The sequence below is a fragment of the Taeniopygia guttata genome, chromosome 3, assembly GCF_048771995.1.
Source record: "Taeniopygia guttata chromosome 3, bTaeGut7.mat, whole genome shotgun sequence".
NCBI lineage: Eukaryota > Metazoa > Chordata > Aves > Passeriformes > Estrildidae > Taeniopygia > Taeniopygia guttata.
In genome coordinates, this window is record NC_133027.1 from 104,005,717 (window position 1) to 104,020,142 (window position 14,426).

The 14,426-nt window shown below is 41.0% G+C and overlaps 2 protein-coding genes across 4 annotated transcripts in view; one reads left to right on the forward strand and one right to left on the reverse strand.

Annotated features, from left to right (window-relative positions):
* Window positions 1-5,819, forward strand: part of SMYD2 (SET and MYND domain containing 2) — a 29,404-nt gene extending 23,585 nt beyond the window's left edge. For both annotated transcript variants that reach the window (XM_002191428.7, XM_030269114.4), the window contains exons 9-12: window positions 409-529; window positions 728-902; window positions 2,416-2,524; window positions 4,598-5,819. In XM_002191428.7, coding sequence (XP_002191464.1) covers window positions 409-529; window positions 728-902; window positions 2,416-2,524; window positions 4,598-4,678 — 486 coding nt within the window. In that variant the 3' untranslated portion in view covers window positions 4,679-5,819. The remainder of the gene's footprint in view (window positions 1-408; window positions 530-727; window positions 903-2,415; window positions 2,525-4,597) is intronic.
* A 441-nt stretch (window positions 5,820-6,260) lies between these two features.
* Window positions 6,261-14,426, reverse strand: part of PTPN14 (protein tyrosine phosphatase non-receptor type 14) — a 111,389-nt gene continuing 103,223 nt past the window's right edge. For both annotated transcript variants that reach the window (XM_004175101.6, XM_030269113.4), the window contains exon 19: window positions 6,261-12,153. In XM_004175101.6, the coding sequence (XP_004175149.2) occupies window positions 12,025-12,153 (129 nt within the window). In that variant the 3' untranslated portion in view covers window positions 6,261-12,024. The remainder of the gene's footprint in view (window positions 12,154-14,426) is intronic.

A 14,426-nucleotide genomic window follows, 5' to 3' on the forward strand; every position in this document is an offset into this window, starting at 1 on the left:
TCATTTTCCACAGAGATATCATTTGTACTCAACCTGAGGTACTTGAGCTGGTATACCTTTAAAACTAAGCCTAAATTTGTTTTAAACCCTAATCTTTTGGAAGCAGTGAAATTTCTTATGTAAAAACACTTGCAACACAAAATCGAAAAGCTCTTCAATCTTTCAGAAGAAAGAGACTTAGTGGAAGTAGAGAATGGCAGATGAACTGGAAGGCCAGGGGATCCTAGGATTTCTAGCCAAGGCTTTAGAGAAAAATTGCAGGTGCACATTCTACCTTTGTTTTTTCATTCTTTGAAGAGCTTAAGTTCACATCTGTGTCTTTTTATTAGAGAAATTTTGGATAGCAGGTGCACTTTTATTTGTAGGGCTTGGAACATGCCTTTGTAAGGTCCATTGTGTTTCCTTCAGGATAAAGAGAAACTGGAAATCTGCAAGCTGAATGATCCTCCATCAGCAGAGACAGTAAAGGACATGATCAAATATGCCAGGAACGTGATTGAGGAATTCAGGCGAGCCAAACACTACAAATATATCCTTTGTCTTACCCTGACTCCACTGGTGTGTGACCTAAAAATCTTGCCTGCTGGACTTCAGAAGTACATGCAGGAGAAATACTGTGACCAGTAGAAATTAAACTTATCTCTGTCCTCTTTGTGGCTGAAGGTATTATCAGGTAATTGTATAATGAGAGGCCATCGAGATATTGGGTTCCTTGACTTCTTCCTACCCCCTAGTGAATTACTGGAGATCTGTGAGCTCAGCCTGGACAAGATGGGTGCAGTGTTTGAAGACAGCAATGTTTATATGTTACATATGATGTATCAGGCCATGGGTGTCTGTCTCTACGTGCAGGACTGGGAAGGTGCGCTGTGTTATGGGCAAAAAATTATCAGACCCTACAGGTAAATATGACAATTTTTTTTAATGTTCTAATTAATAATCTGAACAATAAGACAAGTTGGTGCAGAGATCACTTTTCTCAGTATATATTGTATGAGCGATATTTGTATATTCTACTATTTTCCCCTATTGTTGTTGGACAGAAATTTATTTTAGTTTCTTAAGCATCAATGACTACTGTAGCATATAATGACTCAGTGTGGAATGTATATTGTATATTCTACTCATGATACCACTACTCAAAAAGGAATATTTAAAGTCCAGGACAGTGTTTGTTGCTGTCAGAAAGTGGTCTGCAATATACAGCAGGATTGACTCTGAAATCCTTGCTTGCGGTTCTCAAAATAATTTTGTGCTACCTTAGTGCCATGATCATTCTGCTTAGCTGGATAGATGCTGGTTTCTAAAATACTATAATTTTTTACTAAAGAAGGGCTTCAGCCTTCATCTGCAGCCAGTGTTTTGTACAAGGTAATGGAGGCAGAGCCTGTGTTGCTGCCAGCCTGGTGCAGTCTCCCAGCCCTGTCTCTCTGCAGCAGCAGAAAGTACAGCCACAGGAGAGCAGAGCCACATCCCAGGGCTGGGAGCAAGCAGCAGAGGGAGCTGGAGCTGAGCTCAGCTCCTGCTCCCGGAGCTCTGGGTGCCCCATGGCTCTGATCCCGCTGCCCTAGAGCTGGAGGTGCAGGAGAATGCCCAGGCTGAAGCCCTGCGTGGGGCAAGCACACAGCCTCTGCAGGAGATAAGAATACTGTTTGTGAGCAAATTCTCTGTTTCTGCAGTAGTGAGCCCGTCGGCGAGAGCCAGGCAGTTACACTGGCTGTGTCTGGTCCTGCCATGAATCTCCCAAACAGATTCTCCTCTTGAGACGTGACTTTCTTGCCAGCTGGGGGGAGCGCAAGAAAAGCTCTCCCTTTGGAACAGATGCCAACATAAAGTCACAGATCACTTGGCAGCGAGCAGTGATACAAAGAAGGAGCCAACATTCCCTCCCTGGGGGCTCAGTACTATTTATCTTCCCTGGGACTTGCCCAGCTCCTCTGGCTCCGAGCCTGGCATTCCAGGTCAGCTCTGCCGAGGCGGGCAGTGCCCGCTCCGTGTGTGCGAGCGCAAGCTGCCATGTGTGCCCTGCACGCTGCCGAGGGCCCCTCACTTTCCAGCCCACCAACCATTGTGGGACACACAGAGCCGCTGCTGCGGGTGCAGGGTGGCTCCAAAAACTCCTAACAATGCAGGCTCTCTCTGGAGCTGGCTAGATTAAAACTAGCGGCAGAAAGTCATTGCCATCTGACAGCTGCTCAGAGGCATATGGTAGTTTCAGTCCAGTTCCCAGCTGACAGGCGTCCCCATCCCAGACACAATTGGCACGGGCTCTTGGCAGTCACGGCAGAGGGGATGAGCGCTGAATGGGCAGGGGCACCGAGAGGCAGCTTCTTGCCCCATGAGAGGGAGACAGAACTGGGAAAATGCTATGAAACTGCCAGAGTTGATGAAGCTGAATTTCTTTCTCTCTTACAGCAAACATTATCCCTCCTACTCGCTGAATGTTGCCTCCATGTGGCTGAAATTAGGGAGACTGTACATGGCACTGAAGAACAGGACAGCTGGAGTTAAAGCCCTGAAGAGGGTATTTATTGCCTGGTTTCTCCATTAATAACACCAGTTCAGCCATGGGGTCGTTCTGTCACTTCTGTGTGCTTCTCTGTCAGTGAGCCTGGTGTGATAGGAAATGCACCATGTGTTAATATATTTGGTCACGAGATTTTTGGCTCAGATTTGGTTTTTCTGGAGATGGAGGGTAGGTCTGCTCTTGGGTGCCTTTTCACAGTGGGCTCATACTGCAGCAGCTGGAGTGAGAATTATGCTTAAACGTTTGCTCTGAGCTCTTCACTGAGCTAGAGCTGCACTAATGTAAATGAAGCAAAACCCTATCTTCCCCTCATTTGCTGGGTAAGGACAGGAAAAGTGCTTGGCTCTTATAAAAGGCACATAGTGTTTCATTGGAGTCTGTGATTTCTATGTCCAACTTAAACTAGGCATGCTTTTGATAGTTATTTGTTCTGGAACCAATCGATTTTTACATAGCTGAAGGGAATTCAATGCATCTGGTAATGCTGAAATTGGCAAATACAGCAGTTTGGTTTTGGGTTTTTCTTCACCCCTTTTTATTAGTCTGTGCCTTATTCTTTAGTTTTTTATTCTGCTATTTTTTTATTAGTCTATGCTATGTTTCATGACTATTTTCCCCTATTGTCGTTGGACAGAAATTTATTTTAGTTTCTTAAGCATCAATGACTACTGTAGCATATAATGACTCAGTGTGGAATGTATTTATTTCTTCTTGCTTTTTAGATGCTGGCAACTTTTAGCCAGCAAATAACAGCACCATCCAACCATGGTGAAAGATGCTAGAAGAATATATGCTCTAAAATTTAACTGTTACCTGGTTTGAAATTGGCATAGGTTTTCCTTCACTGTGGTGTTAAACCCTTGAGTAGAAATGGGAATTGTGCCAGTAGGAGCATGGATGGGGGGTAGGGAGCTGTGAGGTAAATTTGTTGGCATTGTTAGTTTCCTAACACAAACATTTTCTAATGACTCACTTCCAAAAGCTGTCTACAGGAACTGCCCAAAGTTATCCCAGCCTCTGATGTTTGGGATTTAGTGGAAAAGCAAACCCATTGTTCCCTGCCAGTTTGTGAGCAGCTCATCTAGAAGGTCCTCCTTTCTTTTTTGGGCAGGAGGAGGAGTGGAGTCGTTTCTCACTGCTGAGGTGAAACCAAAAGCCCTTGTTGTACTGAATTAACAAATACAAGAGCATAAAAGTTTCCCAAGGATGAAATGACCAAATGCTCAGAGGGCCAGGATACTGCAATTCCTTGCTCTGTCTGAGCTCTGTTCATTTTTAACCATTCTCAGATTTACTTTTTTAACTTACTTACCATTCCCAGACTTACTTTTTAATGGCTTTTAACCATTAAAAAAAGTTTCAAAATGGTTTTTAACCATTCTCAGACTGAACTTTTTTCCCAGTTCTGTCTAGTGTTGCCTTTTATCTTTTCTCAAGAGAAAATCTTGCCCCAGCACACACTGCAGGGCAGGAAGGTGCCGATCAGGGGTTTGTCTGCCTGCAGCATTCCCTCCTGGGCCTGGAGCAGGCGAAACACTGGGAGTTGGGCACAGCAGTGTCTGTCCAAATCTTATGGGATCTCACTTTTCCCTTAGAAGTTGCTTCCTTCCTAAAGCATTGGCAGCCCCTGGAAGGAGCAGAGGGTTTACAGACTCAAGGTTGAAATGGCTCAGCATTACTCCTTGCCCTAGGCCTGCATGTCTCTGACAGCTGAAGGATAAATTGGTAGGAGCAGAGCTCGCTCTGATACTGGCTAAGTCCTCTGCTGGAATATTACCCACCACACTTGCAGTTTTCTGTCCTGGAGCTGGTTGCATTCAAAGTAGTTTTGTCAGAAATATAATTTTGAAAGGTGCTTTGGGCTCCTTTAAGATCAAAGATGTATTCTCTGAATATAAAACCTTTATTACTTAGTTTTGAATTTCATTTTATTTCCTACTGGGTTTATGACTACAAGGGGACAAAAAGTAGCTAGAGGTGTCAGACTGCTTCAAACCTCTAAAGAGAGTATTTATAGCCTGGTGTTATATACGAATCAATTGTGTGAATATTTTTTTTTTCTTTTCATAGGCAATTGCTATCATGGAAGTAGCACATGGGAAAGATCATCCATACATTTCAGAGATCAAAAAGGAATTAGAGGACCACTGAGCCTTTGAATCTATGCAATCTTTCAAACCTTTATTTAAAAAGCCTTGTTATGGAAACCTTCAGGAGCACTTTGAAAAGCGGTAGAGTATGAACACAGTTCTGTCCTATAATTGGAAAGACAAACACACGTAGGCCTAGCTTCCACAAATCTACAATTGCGGGGGTTTTTTTGTTTTTTTTTTTTTAAAGAATCATCCGTGGTTTCTTAAAGGTTGTGCATTTTGATGGCTAATGTGCAGAAATGGCCATTTTTTTTCTTTAGGGGTGTTGGTGTGGATCTTATTTGTGTTAAGTAAATAAAGTGGTCTTAACCCCTCTTGATTCCACTTGTGCACTTAAATGGGTGCAATAGTTTTGTGATACATACTTTTGCCCAAATAATTTTGCATAATCTGAAAAAAATTAGCAAAAGCCCTACTTTTTCTGTTGTGGTTTGCTGCATATTTCATTTTTTTCTTGCATCATTTTTATTTGCAGTGGCTTAACTGAGAAAGAGGGGAAATAGGGTGATGAATTATGTACATTTTACAGCAATGCCACCAATGTTCCCTCAACAGTTACTTTGCAGGTCCATCACTGCTCCTGGCAAATGAGCATTCATCAGAGCAAAGAACTAGAGCTCAATTTGTCTTGTACAGAAAATACTGACACCTGTGTTGGAGCTTGAAGGCTCGCACAAGACATGAACTATGCAACTTCTGGCTTTTTAGACTCCTTTACAAGTTACAGTGAGTTATTGCAGAGGAGAGCTCATATTTCCTTACAGCCATACCTTCACCTCCAGTGGATTACAACTATTGTAAATAATATGTTAGCAATTATTTTTAAGAGAGGGACAGGAATACTTTCTGAGGAAAAAGTCCAGGACTTAGCTTTCTCTACCCATATACAAAACAAGTGGATTTTTTTTCCCTCCATTCATACCAATGGCAAGAGTGTGCTTTTAAGGATGGGGGAAAAAAAAGAGTGTAGCTATAAACTTTTAGCATCAAAATTGAAATATAGTGCACAGTAAAATTACCTGCCTCTTTACTGTTTTCACAGTTTATAAAGTATGATGAGAAAGAACACATCACCCTAAGAACTTCATTGTATTTTCTTTCTTGTAAGCACTGCTCTGAAAATAAAACTGCTAGAACAAGGGTTTGTCAGCTCATTTTGCTGAAATCTTTCATTGCTCTCCAGCCAGCAGTTGTTGCTGGAGTACATAAAACTGCACCAGACCTACAACTCCAGAAAGCAAATGCCATTTAACTACAGCCAAGCCTAGGAAGAGGGCACTCGCTGACTATTGTTATCCTTTGTTTGGTCAAATAAACTCTTGTCCTGGGAAATAATACCTTTACTTCAGCAAGTCTGTCCAGAGCCCACACCACACTTCAACACCAAAGAATTGGATTAGCTGAACATGAGGCACCAGTGGGAGCCTTGCCCCTGTTAAACTTTGATTACTATTTACAGGTAGTTATTCAAAGCTCACTGTGGCCCTGGCTGTGCCTATCAGTTTAACATGGGAAACAAACTCAAGTGGTGTAGGTGTAAATACAAAACCCTTTAGCTGATACAGAAAAGAACACAAACATTTTTTTCCTTGAAAAAAAATGGTTTATTTTATATTGTGAATATGAGGGACAGCCTTACCAAGAAAACCTTAGTGGCTGAAGACATTCTCACATTTGCAAAAGCATATAAGAAACTATTTACACAAAGGCAGTGAAAGGGGTAAAAAAATTATTGCAGTCAATTAATGCTGATAGAACTTTTTATTATAAAAGGAGAAAGAAAAGAAACAGTGCAAAAATACTGTCAAAAGTAATCAGTTCTATACACAAGATAAAACTGACAAGCATAAGCTTATGTACTGATATGAATAATACATTAGAATATAAAATAGCATGCATAGATTTTTTTTTAAAGGCTTTAATAGCATAGAATAATTCTGCCATTCAGCCCTAACAGGAGGGGTTGGGGGCAGGAAGGGCACATAACTGATGTCTCATTTTTCTACAAAATGTGTACATACAGTGAGGTGGTGAGATTCAGACCACTGTTTTGTGCTGAACTGCCAGGTACAGAATTACAGAACAAATAAAACCAGAGACATCACAATACTGAAGTAAAACAGGACAGTAAAATCCAGTGACATAAAACTTAAACATGTTATCTCATTTACCACATTCCACACAATAACATATGGAAATATTACAGTCATCTGCATCTGTAAACTTTTTCCTTTGTAAAATAACAAAAGAAAGGTACTCTACTAGTGAGGAAAATGTATTGCCCATATGAAGCAACCTCTAAAGGATAAACATCCTATTACCACTGTTTCTGGCACTAGAGATTTGCTTTCTTTTAATGACCAAGCAGAAGCAAGAAAATACTTTTATTTAACATACACAAAAAGGAAGTTCTTATACATTACATCTATAAGTTATAGAACTCACCAGCACAGGACATTGTGAAGGCCAGAGGAATAAATGCTTCTAAAGAGAAGGTAATGTGATTCATGGAAGATGGATCCATCAGAAGGTACTACACACAGTGAGCAGCTTTGGCCTCGAGAAGCCCCTAAAGAACTGGCTGCCAGGTGCACCAGTGGGGCTGAGCACCCTTTTCTAGACACATCCCTGTTTCTTCTCAGCTACCAGCCACTGTCTAAGTCAGGGGGTGCCCCACAACCTGACATGGAAATAGTTTGTGGGAATCATTCCTCTTTTCTGCCTCCCTGCCTGATCAAGGAACACTACCCCTGAAATAACTGGAACTGAGTGTCTAACCACTGTGAATCAGTGGCAGTCCTTCCCTTGCTGTTATATAATGCTGGAATTCTCCAGTGGAAGCTCCTATTTTCAGTGATTTCCAGTTCAGTCTCCAAAGGCAAAGTCCTGTTGTTAAAGCATGCAGGAAACTCTCAGTGAGGGTGCACAGAAAGCACAGGCAACAAAACTTCAAAGAAATGCCAGCCAAAAAACAGCTGAGAGAAACCAATGGAACTGTAATCTAAGATACTCCAAAAACACTGATTAAATTTATTTACTTTAAATATTTATATAAAACACTGCTATTTTTGACCTGTGCACTGTTTTGTTTCAAAATCTGGCAATAGTTTATTTATGGTTAATACCTCCATCTTGTTTTGCCCCACAGCCATCTGTTCCCTTCCTCAAATCCCCAGTCCCCTGGAAGCAGCTGCATGTATAATTTCCTTCTCTCTAAAGAGTTGGATGACATTTATAGCTCCCTTAGCACCAGATCCTACAAGAAAACCACTCTAGAAGGCTAAGAGTGAGCTGGGGACAATTGCTTTTGGGGTTCTGGACTTGCAGCCTTTCTCTTACTGGCCTCAAAACCTATCCCAAACTCCATATGCCTTGAAGAATATGTCAGCAGCTTTATATTGATTTTGTAGAAGGATCAAAGGCTGTTTTCATGCAGTCCTTCCTCTCATGAGTCCTTCCTCAGGCCAGCTCAGGAATTTGGTCCTGCAATGTGATGCAGGCCTTTATTACCTGCAGTGGCTGTCACCCAGCATTTTTTCATCCACCAAGACAAGCAGCAAAATTTAACTCAGACCTCCCTCAGTGATGTGTGAGAGCTGCTACAGCAGAGATCTGCCTGGTGATTCCACTTTCTGAGCACACAGACCACAAACTGTTAGTGAGGCTGACAACAGCTAATTCAGTCATCATCTCCTCCCAGGAGACCAGTGGGAAGTCAGCTGTTGGAAATGCAGCATTGTCACTTAGCTGTGCTGAATTTTCCCTACAGATTGCTCTGCTATATCCAAGTACAAGATTGCCCATCAACATTTCTTTTAGAGCTGCTTGTGGACTACACACATAGCAGGTATTGGATCAAAAAATAATGTCCTGGCTGGCAATGACAAGTGCTATTGAAGCACTTACTAGGTTGGAAAAGAATGAGTGAGTCTCTGTTTTGCCATTTGCATTTCTGTTTGTCTACAAGAAAGTAATTTTAAAAAGAAACTAGCTTTTGAAATCATGCAAATATTTAATAATATTTGTAGCTGGGGCAGCTGATTTAAATAAGTAGAACAGAAATGAACTTCAATATACTTCAAGGACTGTGCTGGCAATAGGCTGAGTAAGCTCTCAGAGATGTGTCTTCTGCCAGCTAAAATTAGCTTAGGGAACTTCTGATAAGGCTGAGCATTTAGGACCCCTGTATGCGTATATAGGAAAATGTCTGTGGGAACAAGCTTCATCTTTCCTCATGTAGTCAAAGACAAGAAGTGCCAAAACAAGCCTTTGTAGGACCTGAAACAAGTAGGACCTGAGCAGCTGATGTCCACCATCCTCCCCTGTGACTGATGGAGGACAGAAACAGGATCCCCACAGCACTGAGCAGCTCACAGCTCAGCTGTCATCTCTCCCATCCCTGCTCGAACAACGGGAAGCATGAAATGCTCAGACCATAACTTTAACCAAAAAGCTGATGCCAGCATCTCAATACTATAGTTGGTAAGAGTTTAAATTAAAAAGGCAAAGGTTGTTAAAGACAGATGAAGAGTGCACTAAAAGAACAGACACAACAGATGCCCAAGCCAGACTTACTCATCTGCTGCAAGTTCTCTCTTGGAAAGCATCAGGGAGTGTAGGCTGAACATGCCAGACTGCAAGGTGGGTGCCCTGGGAGAAGACTGCTTGTGTCAAAATTGTGTTCACTGATGAATTATTGTGAGATTTTCAATCCAGACTTTACTCCAAATTGATCAAACTGGTCTCAAACTACTGTTATGCTTTGATGTTAAAAAACATGCAACACAACAAACAGCAACTCCAAACTGTCTTCTCTCCTCAAGGGTTCTGCTGTTTAAAAGTCTGCAGGATGGAAACTTAACAGCACTGTTGCTTTAAGGCCCATGTGTTCATTCCTGCCATGACTAAGAAAAATTGGATGCAAAATGCATTTTCCTGACACTCCCTAAAGGTTAGGAAATACTGCCCAAGCAGTTTGGCCTGATAAAGCTACAACAGGTTCAAAGTGAGAAGGTTAATTTTTTCCCCTTACAAAACTACCACATTTCAACCATAAAACATCAGCATGCTGAGGGCTGCTTGTAAGCTGGGGTGGAAAAGAACTTCTGAAGACATGCACCAGCCCAATTCACTTATGATATTAACAGATCTAGTCAAGATAAAATCTAGCAGAGAAAAATACATTGAAGTCAGATGAAAGGAAAAGTTTAAAATTACCATTCTTTGACAATGAAAAGGAAAAAGTGACTCACATTGGCCTCTATCTACCATACCAGCCACATTAGGAGTTAATTGGAAATGACTGCTTACCACATGGCCACTTATTTGGCTCATTAATAGACACTGACTTAATTTGGAAAGGATTTTTAGTGCCTTTTTCTAATTAATGTTTTTCTAAGACACCTATGATGCATCTTTGCATAAAAAAAACATTTGCTTAATTTTCTTCCCTTCAAACACAGCTCTTCACACTCTCTTATGCAATAACTTTCCTGTGCTCAGTGTAGCAGCAGAAATACACATTGCAGCCAAGAGCAGCTGAATAATAAGACAGGGGACAGATTCTTTTCCCTCCTGATTTTCTACTTCTCACATCCAAGTGGAGCAATGGGACTTGACAGCTCTGAGTTCAAACTTAATTCATCATTAGGAAATTATTCAAAAAGTTATAATGAGATAACTAATTTAATACACTTTGCTTCAAGGTTTATTCCTTGGCTTTTTTCCCAGATATAAAGCATCTCTCTGCAATTATCATGCAGATGCTGCTGAAAAGACCTTAAATGGTTGCTGCTAATTTAACAAGAGATATGTTGGCACTGGCAGAAAAAATTAGAGGAAAACTGAAGTTGACTGAAAGCTCAACTGATCCCTAAAAAGAACATGGTCAAGGTATTACAGCAAAATAATTCCTCTCCATTTGTTAGTGGTTACAAGTCTTCACCAGAGACTTTGTCATCATGTTAGGCCTGTATTGTAGAGCACCAAATCAACACAGTGCAGTTTTAAATGCATTCAAGGAACATTCTGGTACAGAACATTAGCTTAAGCTCCCCACTAATTTTAGTCCCTTTAGTGCTGAAATTAAGAGTGCTTGTAGGCTTAGGCCTTTGTACATTGACCAGGGTTTGGAGGTGGGGATGCAACAGAAAAGCAATAGTAGGATTAAAATATTAAAAATATCTGAGGAAGGTATACTAAGAAAGGTGATTTCACCACGACAATGTAACTGCATTGCATCATGTGCCCTGAGAGGCTGTGAAATCTTCACCCTTGAGAATTCTGAAACTGGATGTGACTCTGGACAAACCTATCCAAGTTTAAAATCAGCAGTGGCGTGAGCAGGGCTGAGCCCAGAGACCTCCAAGGCACCTCTCTAGCTTGATTCCTTCTCTAACCATCCAACAATAGTTCACACCTGAAGACTAAGGCAACTGGAGATGCCAAATTTAAATGAGATTCCTTTTCTACAGAGCATGGGCCTCAAGGCAGTAATACTTTCCGTGTAATTCGTGAGAAGGTGCTTGATTTGGCTTTTTTTCCAGATACGTTTGGTTGAAAATCCTCCAGTGTTAAACTCTCAAATCACCAGAGTTATTGGAAAGAGTAATTCACTGACTTCAGCCTGTAGGTTACTGCATTTCACCCTAATTGCTTCTTATGATTCCCTTCAAGGGTTGCACACAGCAGCAAAAGGCCTCCTTAAAAAGATACAATATTGATTTTTTCAAGGACTAGTCTAAAACCGTAATTCTTGTGGAATTTGAACAGTTTAGCACCCAAAACTCTCTGTCCTCACAATGTCCTGTGCTTGAGCCCTCTGTAATGTGCCCGGCTGCACGTGCAGAAGCTCAGGTCTCTGTGCTGTGCACCCTCAGCTTCCACTCACTCAGAGGTGTAGCTGACATCTAGCAGGTCTTGTTTTTACCAGAGAAGCCACATACGGGGTCCAGAACGTCCTTATGTGAAAAAATCCCACTGCCAAATACCTGTAGGTTTCAGAAGCTGTGTAGCAAAATAAAAGCCAGCAAACTACCTTTACAAAGGATTGCTTTCCTTACAGACGTGTTACAATGCAGACTAGTCATGTCAAATGTGGTTCACTTTGAAGGTCACTATAAGTTTTATGAGTTATGAAAGTAATTCAAAAGTTATTCCAAGAAAAATAAATTATATCTTGTATAAAACAATCCATGGGAGACTAGTAAAGAACTATCATTCCTTACTTTCAAGACAACTTTAAAAAGTGCAATATATGCACACAGTGTTGTCAAGGCAGTTCCCCTTGTTCATCAGTAAGGTTCTGTCAGATCCACAATGCTGGGTCTGGGATGTTTGAAAAGATTAAATAAGTCTCGAGTTTTGCAGGAATTGTATGAGCACTTGGTAGACAAATTTGTACTGGGCTATGGTCTGGATCATAAACACTCTCTGCTCCCGCAGGTGTCTCAGCATCACAGGAACGTCCATTTTCTGTAAAGCAAAGGATAAAAGAAAAAAGCATGAGGATGTGAGTTCATTAAATCAAAGAATCACTGTCTGAAATATCAGTTATCTGACACAGGCAACTATACTATAGTTACAGAAGACAAAGTTTCTGTGGACAAAATCAAATGTGCAGGCAAAGATACAGCTCCTTTCACTGAAGGGGAAGGGAACTCATTACCACCAAAGGATCCAGAAACTCCAACACCTGATCTGCCACAGCCAAGTGTATGTTAGCAAATAATGCTCCAGGAGATACAGGTCTGTAAAGTGAAACAAAGACCCAGTATCCACAATATATGTTTTGCAGACACTAGGCCAGCATCAGTTTGTTGCCACCTACTGAATATCCACTGGGACATATTAGGGGTTCTCCAAGGCGGCATGTTCCAGCTTAGTTTCACCCAAAAGAAACTCACCTGTGTGCCCTGAAAATGCTCTGCAGCAGGAACTAAAGTACAGTACTAAAGCACAGAAGGAAATCCACTGGGAAGGCATAGCACTAACCCAATTGAGCAGGCACAGGCAGCCTGTAATGGTCTGAACTCAAAACCAAATGAGTTCTGTGAAACAGAGGCCCATGAGGTGAAGCATTAGAAATCACTGCACGTTTCATTAGGATGCTATCATCAGATTTTTGGCATTTAGGGAGCCAAAAACCTATGATGCTGTTGTGTTTTATCTGTTACAACAGGTACACGAGGAGCTATTGAGAAGTTGTTGAGCCATGAAGCTCAGCCTGCCAAGCTCAAATTCAAGCAGCGTGTAATGTGAGCCAAGCTGAGGATCACAAACCTTCTGTGGCAGCAGTAAAAATGAGCACTAAGATACACACTGGTTTTGAGGAAGTTCTTAAGCAGTTCAAAATATAAAACTGATGAGCAGCTACTCTATCAGACAACATAAATTGCACTCTGTAATGCCTGCTTGCAGAAACATGAAGAGAGACTTAGCAAGTCTTTTGACTGAGATTGCTGCTAACCCTTGGAGCCCCTACTGAGCATGGAATCTGCTTCCAGGCATATCTGAAGTTTCTTGGAAAGTTTAAAATAAAAGTCACGCTGCATATCCATTTCTGTCCATATATATAAAACTCAGAATCTCGATTCCGTGTAAACAAGTATTAACTCATAGGCTATCACTTTCTGAAAACAAGGCCAAATATTCTGCTACATACCCCAACAAGCTGTTATAAAAGGACATCTCTAGAGAGTCAACAAGTGTAAATATTTGAGATGAGTAATGTCATATTATTATCAAACAGGTGCAAAGAAAAATGGAAACTCTTTCCAGTTAACTTGGCTAACTTGGAGAAGGCTTCCCTGTGGACTCAGATGATTATGAAATGGTTCTTGCTGAGCAGAGTCATGTGGAACCTGATCTCACCTGAACAACTACAACAAAAATGCAGGCCAGCCTTGACCTGCACATAATGTTCCTCTCTCAGCTTTTTCATTAGCTTTTAGTGGGCACACAGTGATCCATGCACCTCCTCAAAATGGAGATGGCTTTGCCTTATCTCAGAAATGGAAGAAAACACCATCCTGCCTATTCAGTCTCACTATTTATAGCCAGCTTAGTATTTGATTCCAGGTAAGAAGAATCCTTAAATTCACCTTCATTACAATGTACATGTCAAAAAAAAAAAAAAAAAAAAAAAAGAAAAAAAAAAGAAAAAAAAATACACCTAATGCTTTGCTAAGCTGGCACTTGCAAACAGAACAAACAAAAATGCTATTTATTTCTGCCTCCCAAACTGAAGATCTCCCATGTGAAAGCATGCTGTAGATGCAATTATGAGTTAATGTCCCAGTGCCAAGTCTGGACTAAAAGTTGATAGAGCAGGTTCTCAATTACTTTCTCGTACTATGTGTCTACAGCAGTAAGGATGTAATGATGTGACATTTACTTGCCATGCAGCAGCTACTGAAACTCTATCCTTGCAATGAGATACAGCTTTAGACTCAACCAGCCATTGCCCAGAAGCCACAGTGACTGAAGCTGTATAGAATTTGATTAAACATGGCTTTTTACCTGAACCTGAAACCTTAGGCTCAAGAGTTCTGGGTTTTGTTCCAGCACTGCTGCAGGCTTTCCAAAATGCTCCTTATCAAAATTTTCAAACTCCCTCATGATTTTTCTTCACTGCTAACATGTTAATGCATTTACTTGCTGGGACATTTCTGTGAAAACCAGTTCCTAAGACTAAAATATTTTAAGTGGTAAGTAATTTTATTTCAGGAAAATGAAAGTACAAAATG